Here is an 8550-nt window from a genome sequence, read left to right as displayed (position 1 = left end):
CTTGGTAAGAGAAAATATACTTAACTAGTGCCTTGCTTTTTAAAGTCATCTGGAATTCAGGGATTTTAGTGGAGGTCTTTGCTGTTTAGGGGTCACAGGGGAGTAATTTAGGGTTCTCCTTACAGCAGAACAATGTTTAGATTTCTCAAAGAGAAGTGTGACTTAATAGTTCAGTGTCAGGTTCAGTCTGTTATTTACTGCAAGCTGGAAACACGCCAAGCCGAGTGCTGCTGACCTTCTCTCCAGGAACCTGATACCTGTTCACACAGCAAACTTTCAGGTGTCTTCTCTCCAGCACCTGATACCCACGCGGTGCAAACCTTCAGGATTCTTGTCTCCCTCATAACCGTTTGCTCCAGAGTTGGTATTTTAGAGCTCTGAAGACGAACTTTCAGATAAACTGATATCTGAAACTGGTAAACTGATACCTGTATGCAGAGCAGACTTTCAGGAAACAAAATTCTACTCCATTATTTATTTTTTTTTCTGAGAATAGCAGGAGGGCCGGCTCGAGCTGGGTACCTGTGCAGGGCTCCAACCTGAGCATAGAAAACCATTGACTTTTATATCTTTACAGACCATTCATACCATGACTCAGTCCAATAACAAAATTTCGCTCTGGGGTCTTCTTGCTTCTCATTGGACCTTTTTCACTGATCTCATATGTGCCTTTGTTTTGTTTACCTGTAGACATTGGTTTTGGTCCGTGTCCTTGCAGGTGCCATTTTGTCTGAGCAAACCCTTCTCAGTGAAGTGCAAAACAGGCCCTGTTCTGCCCATGTCTGGTATGTCTTTGCGTTAGCCTTGGATCATTGTTTTTTCTCAGTCAGTTCCATTCTTCCCAGCAAAGTGCAAACTGGACCTTACCTTCCAGGTGTTCAGTGTAGTTTGTAGTTGCCTTTGGTAAATATGAGCAGAACTTTACAGCCTAACACGTTAGCAAATCCAGTTTAGTAGGCAGCATGAAGCAGAGTATATTAAAAATCATACAACCTTTTACTTCTAAATGATTCATTATATTTAGTGTGCATTTACTTAAGCTAAATAATTAATGTTAAACTTAAATTGGGCTCATCCACTGACCTGTGAGTAGTAAAACCATTGCCATACAGCCAGCTTATTTAGCAGAGAGCTCAAAGTCGGCTCACCCAGGCTGTCATATTTATAGGATAAAGTGGTTGACTTACAGTCAAATTGCATACAGTGGGACAGGTCCGCACGAGACTCCCTGCATCCACAAATGCACGTCTCTCCCCTCAACAGCAGCCCGTTGTGAAACTGTAGAGATGACTGCCAAAACTCAGCATCTGTGGAGGCCAAACATCATGACCGTCTGCCCAGGACAGTTTCATTCCGGGAGCTGCCATGGCTGCTGGTCTTCCAGGTTTAACCTGAGATGCTGTTTTCAAGGTCTGAAAGCGATTCAGTTCTGGTACATAAACACCTTCCATTTCATTACACAAATACATATCCCTTATGCACATGAAAAAATGTGCAAGCAGTTTTAGCTTTTAGTTTTATAACTACTTGCATATTTTTACTTTTATGTGAGAGGAGATGCTGTATTCAAAATCTTAAATATCTTGCTGTGAACTAAAACTTCTTCCCAGGCAGAGTTTTCAGTAATCAGGTAAGTGGATTCTGCTTTGTAAATGCAGGCTTCAATAATTAATAATTAACCTTTCTAGGTGCCTGAAGCTTGATACTTTCATTTCCCAAGGCAGACTGTGTGTTCCTACAAAACGCTATGGTAGATGGATGCTCTGCATTTTGTGCAAAAAGTAATTTAAGAGTGTGCTTCTTTGAGCAGCAACATGGAGCTGTGAAGAGAGAACGGAGGGTTTCAGGCTCCTTGCAACTTCAGGCAGGAAGACAAAGTGGAAATAGTACCATTTTGTAAATATGCACCAATTGTGGTTTTGTTAAGGTTGGTACAGATGCATGTGCTTCTATCCATTGACATAAACGATAGCAGAGTAATAAGGAATGGTAAAAATAACCTTCTATATGTAAAAGTACTCAATATAGTGAAGAAGCCTATAGCAAGCATGCAGTGTATTCTAGTATGAAGAAGTCTGCTGTACAAATGCAGCAAAACATGCTCCATAAATTCAGCTGCTGGTGAACAGTGCTGTTCAATGTTGAAATAAATATTCCTTTGTTGGCTTTTCCACGTTACCAAACCTATAATCCTGCCTCATTTTAACATTACAGCTTGTTTATGGATTATTGAGACTAAAAATAAATCTAATGGGTTCTGGTGAGGGACAGCCTCCAGTGGCAGTTAACATTATGTAGGTGTATCACTGTAAACAGGTGTTAGCAGCAGCCTCTGTGCACTAACTACATATTGCACACATGGTCTCTTGCAGGAGAACATCAAGGGAAACCACCATTCACTGTGATGGATTCTGGCAAAGTTACATTATAAAAATGCAAACTACTGGAAACTAGCAAAGATTACTAAATAGCAGTTTTGAACATCATAAACTTTAATAGTGCTTGAGCAATAGGCATCAGGTATGAGAGCTCTGATTTCAGGTTTTTTGTGGTTTTGGTGCCTCTGGTCACTAGTGGGGACTGTTGTTACTTAACCACGGAAGTAAGAGAAGGGAAGGTTAGGGCTATGATCCTAAAGCTATTATGAAGTTTACTAGTGTAGTCTGTTAAGAAGGAGAAAATTTTTTTAAAAAAAGGCAGCAAAAAGGCAGTGCTAAGGAAAAAGGTTTTCATCCCTTCAGAATCAGGAGAGTTACTTCACAGTAGTGCATTATTTCAGTGGAAAAATAAAACATTAGTCAAGATAAATCTGTCACTTTCAGATTCTGCAAAACAAGGAAGTTTGAAAGCAGTGTTGAATTACTAGATCTCCACCTGGTCCTGAGCTACTGAGCTCTTCAGTTGTTTTTTCTTGTTCCTGACTACCTAGCTGCTTAGTGCTACTCTAAGAGCAGAACTGCAAACAAAAGTAAAGATTGTACCAAGTTGTTGAACTTAAAATGGGGAAAAAGCTGCATGCCTTGTTTTATATATGGGCAGAAATCCCTTTTCTCCATACTACCTGGGATAAGAACAAACCCAGGTGTGCTGACTGAAGAAGCCATGGCAGCAATTTGCAAGGCATGTAAACAAGAAATAATTTGACTTTCCCATATTTGACACCTGCCCATGCTGCAATACTGAAACTCTTCCTTGTTGAATGGTGTGAGCTAAAGCTTCAAAAGTCCTGGCCTCCACCAGGCCATGACCGTGTTGGCCCATTGCTGCCTTGAAGGTGATAGAGTACAAGGTGTTACATAAACCTGGAACACTTGTCACCTTCCCTGATGTCTTCCTAACAAAATTCTTAGGATCACTGAACTCTTAATTTCTCACCTGGCTGGCCTCTGTCAAATATCACTTTCTACTCACACACAAGTTGTTCCTAGTTCTGATGTCAGGCAAAGGGTGTGTTTCAAGAAAGAATTTTCAGAGCAGCTTATATCCATTTAATGCCTTTAGGATTTCTTGTTAAAATACTTTACCAGTGTTTCTGTTAAAATTCAAGTTAGAAATCCTCAAGTTAATGCCACGATAATAAAAATGAAACAGTACTAAAACTAGACACTCGTTTTTTCTTATGAATGTTTTAGTCTATACAAGTTAAGAACCAGTCTCTCTTTATCAGTTTAAAATTCTTTAATTTCAGAAATTGTTCAAGACAGTGTTTTCCAGAGTGCACCAACAGGTTCAGTGAAAACACCAGATTTCTTTCTAGTATACTTATTATACCAAAAGCATAAAGTCACATTGCAGTAAATTGGCACAATAAGTTTTGCAAGAAGAGAACTAAACTTGTTTTTAAAAAAGTAAGTATACTCATACATTAACATTAACGGCTATAAAAATGCTGCTTTCAACTCCTACAAAACACAGTGAAAAGACATCCCCACAAGAGTTGAAAGACTATGCACAAACAGAGGTCAGTGTCATAGGAAGAGAGTAGGTTTTATACAAATGAAGCAATTAGGCAGTTAAAAGTATTTACACTTTTCCCTGCTATGAGCTAGACAAACATACAGTAGTCAGATAAAAATATACTACAACTCTAAATCCTGTAACATGTAAGCTTTTGTCTTTAACTGGAAATCTCGTATTTTGAAATGTGTTACCTGTTAATACTGGACAAAACTATTGGCAAAAGTGTTTAAATACTTTAAACCAAAATTCAAAGGGCTTTTATTCCACAAAATTTAACTTCAAAATACTATGCTTATAAAATTATTTTAAACTTTCTGCAGTCTATAGATTTCAAATGCAAAACTTAACAATCTTCTTCAATTTGTATTTAGAAAAAAGACTCCAGCGGTGTCATTTGCTTTCAAAGGCAGAATCTTTCACTGGCTTTTCAAGTTCTCTCTCTTCACCAGATGTCCTAGAAACAAAATAAAGCAACATTAATGACTGATGAAAATGTGGAGAGCAAAACTTATTGCGGGTAAATCTGTGCGGTCTAGAGTAAGCAGTGCTGTAGATAAAGTCTGGAGAACAGAAGCAGGTAGTGATGCCAGCTGCTCCCAAACAGAAAGCTAAGCTGATGGCATTTAACATCACATGAATGTTTGTGACCAGCTGTGAACTGCACTCATCCAGAAGCGGTTTGTGTTCCACCCAGGAGGTCCTCCCTAGTCTGCTGCCAAGTGCGTGTCAGCTCCAGTGGAAAAGCAATCTGGCTTAACAGACCTTACCAACTGTAACTTCTCTTAGTAGCTATGAATAATCCACTATGTGTCCTGGTCACTAACGTAACCCCAGGGAGCAGTATATATTTTTAACAAATGAAAACAAAAATATGTTCTTATGTGCCAATCACTTCAGAAGTATTAAGTTACAAAACCTGTGTCTTCCAAAATTTAACTGCATCTTCAGAAAGGTACGGACATGTCTTGCCTCTAATTATCAACTTGAAAGACACCCAAAAAACCACGAGGCAACTGCAGTTCCTCCTGGTCTGCACGAAGACAGCGATGAAAGGAAAACATGCTTCAACATACTGCCCAAAGTATGTTTGCCAAAAAGAATCCTGAGCACACAGTGCAGAAGTGCTTGTAGAAAACAAAGTGGTACTTTAACAAAACAATTCAGCTCAAGGATAATCCTAGGCCTTTTCCTCATAGGTCACTAAATTCTATTAAGTATTTCTCATCTTATACAACAGATTCACTGCTGCTTGTTCTTGTTTACAAACCAGCATTTTTCAGTGAGGCTAAGGTTTAAATAATTATCTCCTGACAAATTCAAGAATTCTTATGGCTTCTTGTTTAGAAAAGGTAAATGCATTGACCTCTATAATGTGTTTGGAGATCTGAAATTTCACAGGTCTAAGTTCTAGCCTGCAGTTTCCCTGTATTTGGGCAATTCCAAAACTACACCATAGAACACTAATTTAAGTGGCTTGGTTACTGGTTAGAATACATGATTTCACCAAAAAAAATGAAATAAATCCCATTAGTTTCTGTAAGACTTGGTTCAGATTTCGTTTCCAACTTAATAGCATCGAGTAGTCTTAAACATAGGAGAAAGCTTATACGCTGTCCTGTCTCACCACATGCTTTCTCCTAACAGACCATCCCATAGTTCTTTTAGTCTCCACCACTGCAGTGAGTGAGGATTTGCATGCTATCACAATTCCCTGAAGTTGAGAGAAAACTCTGTAAAGAAAACAGTACCTCAACATGGTTAAGTAATTTCATTCTACAGCTGTTTTATTTACATTATTTTGCTAGAGCAGATCGTTTGTTCAGTAAGGTTATTAACTCACTTTTTCTTACTGCCAGTTTCATGCTTATCTTTCTTTTCCTCAGTGTTCTCTCCGTTTTGTTGTGACTGGTTGGTGTCTTGAGCTTCAGATCCCCCATTCAGAACCTTTGAACCTTTAAAATGAAAGGGCAGGGAAAGGAAATGGTACTGCAGGCAGTAAAACTGTGTTCTAAAAAGCCCTAGATAATTTTTTACCTTCATAAACAGTGTAAATGTTTTCCCCCTCACCTTGATACATAGCAGCTGAAACAATTAAAAAAGCAGTAACTGATATGGCTTCAACTTCTGAAAATTCCATGCAATGAGCCTCATCCCATAATTTTAATAATGGGAAATGGAAAGTATGTATTGAATGAGATTTCAAATTCTTATGTTTGCTAGGCTACAGATAATAGGACTAATGCTTAGATATATCCTGAGAAGTGAGAAAATACACTTTTTACCATGCTAACCCAGTCAGTCAGTTTTGGGGGATTTCTGATACTTTAACTAGAGAAGGTACTAGTTCCATAGATGGTTGTTTACTCTCAACTCTAACAGATATGTACATAATCAAAATATGAGAAACAGTATATACAGAGTAAAATGTTTAGTTATATATGTAATATATATATTGTAAAGCAGGAAAACAAAGCACTATGTAGAAGCTGTACTTGGTGAAGTTAAAGCAGGAATATTTAACCTCTTTAAAACTTCTGTGACAAATACATGTTTTCCTCTGGTTTCACAAGACAGTGAATTTTGAGTTAGTTGTTGAGCAATGTCACATTAAGTCAGAAATGACAGTCCATTTTCTTTGAAGATACAGGTTTACTAAAAAATCCCTCTATAAACCTACTGTGCTATAGAAGAAAAAACACAACACCAAAACCACAAACAAGACAACTATGTCTTACCTGTTTGGTCCTTTTCCTTTTCCAGTTTTTTGTTTGCTCCTTTCTTCCACTGTTCTTTGGTTTTGTTGGCTTCCTCGTGCTGCTTCTGCTCAGCAAGTGATTTATTTAGTACTTGGGAAAGAACAGAATCTCCTTCCCCAACCAGAAACATGGTCTTGAATTTGTTGTATAGCATTGTAGATTTCTCCATGATAACTTGGCTAACTTTGAATTTCCGTATCTGAAATCAAAGTAATAAAACAATGAGCTCCACTTAAGTATTTAAATATGCGTGTGATTTCATCACATGCTAGATGAAATTCTTATTTTAACCTGAAATGAGATCACTTTTACACTCTCTGAAGTATCACAGAATCACAGAACACCTCTAAAGATCATCTGATCCAACCCTTTGTGGGAAAGGGACCCTGTATGAGATTATTGAGCACCCTGTCCTATTGCATCTTGAAAACCTCCAGCAATGGGGACTCCATCACAACCTGGAGAGGTTGTTCCAGTGAATGATTTTCTCACTGTAAAAATGTTCTGTTGTTTTGTTTTTTCTATCAAGAAAAAAATCCCTCCCAGTGCAATTTGTATCAGCTGCCCATTGCCTTCTCTATATGGCTCCCTGTCAAGAGAGAGCCTCTGTCCTTTTTGTAGCTGCCCTTTAAGTGCTGGAATACTGTGATGAGATTCCTGCTGGGACTTCTTCAAGAAGAAAAGACCTAACCCCTTCAGTCCTGCCTTACAGGGAAGGCTCTCCAGCCCTTTGATGATCTTCATGGCTCTCCTTTGGACCTTCTCCACTCTGTCCACATCTCTCTCCAATTGTGGGGAGATAGAATTGGACACAGTACTCCAGTAGTAAACAATGCTGATATCCATTTGGAAAACACACAGGTTACTTTACCATTGTAGATCTCACCTTCTTTAGAGTCAGAATCATCTCTGTATGTTTCTGAGCTTGTTGCATTGTCACTTGAAGGGATGCAAGCTCATCAAGAGCTTCAATACACCTGTTCACATCCTGTATATAAACAAGAAATTAGTTTGAAGACTCAACTTACACTTTAGTAATCCTTACTTAGCCATACCAAATTAATTTCCATGCCCAGTGATACCTTCCTACAATATCCTTAATTTGTTCTGAAATTAAGTGCACATTCAATTTCTACAGTGAAACTTGTAAAAACTACTATCAGTAATCAGCCTTTCAGCTATTTCCATAACAAAAGGCAAATGCTATCTGAAAAACTTATTTGAAAAAAAAATAGTATACTTTCAAAATACAAACTCAAGCTTTATAGTGCTTTTACCATTCTAGTACTTCCATGTTTGAAGCTGTTATCCATAGTCAGCCTTTTCCATACAGTATTTCTCCCAGGTGAATTGCTACTGAGAAGGCAGCAAAACATGTTAAGTGGACTGCAGTTAATATACAGAACTGTATCTTCGTAGATTTTTCAGTTAAAAGTTTTATGAATGACACACTGTGCAGGAGACACAGTAGTAGTGATGTGAGCTTCTCATCCATTTCTAAGAACTACTGTACTAAAGTCTTCTTCCCGTAATACTTAGATCTCAGTTTCCTTATCTTCCGCTACTCTTGTTTATTTTACTTCCTACTTAGAACTAAAAAGATTCACCTACAGTACAGGTAATAATATTCTGCAACTTGTATAAAGCTGTAGCTCCTGTTCTCAAGGGAAATTAGTATTAAAAAACTCCAAAGAAACACATCAGGACTACGTTCAGCAGAATTCCTGTTATCAGGTTTACTTGATAAATACAATTATGATAAACTAAGTGTTTTTGCTGTAGCTCTACAACCAATTTTCTTCCCAGTATTGCAAGATTTTTGCTGCATACACCT

General features: G+C 38.0%; 1 protein-coding gene across 4 annotated transcripts in view; it reads right to left on the bottom strand.

Moving 5' to 3' along the window:
- Positions 1 to 3669: 3669 nt before the first annotated feature.
- PSIP1 (PC4 and SRSF1 interacting protein 1) overlaps positions 3670 to 8550 on the bottom strand; it is a 35451-nt gene continuing 30570 nt past the window's right edge. For 3 of the 4 annotated variants that reach the window (XM_080362337.1, XM_080362338.1, XM_080362339.1), the window contains 4 exons: positions 7603 to 7704; positions 6696 to 6915; positions 5801 to 5912; positions 3670 to 4414 (listed from right to left, as the gene is read on the bottom strand). In XM_080362337.1, the coding sequence (XP_080218463.1) occupies positions 4351 to 4414; positions 5801 to 5912; positions 6696 to 6915; positions 7603 to 7704 (498 nt within the window). In that variant the 3' untranslated portion in view covers positions 3670 to 4350. The remainder of the gene's footprint in view (positions 4415 to 5800; positions 5913 to 6695; positions 6916 to 7602; positions 7705 to 8550) is intronic. The other variant, XM_080362340.1, reaches the window with a different exon arrangement.

Source organism: Nesoenas mayeri (assembly GCF_963082525.1).
Source record: "Nesoenas mayeri genome assembly, chromosome: Z".
Classification (NCBI taxonomy): domain Eukaryota; kingdom Metazoa; phylum Chordata; class Aves; order Columbiformes; family Columbidae; genus Nesoenas; species Nesoenas mayeri.
This window is presented reverse-complemented; position numbering and strand designations above follow the sequence as displayed.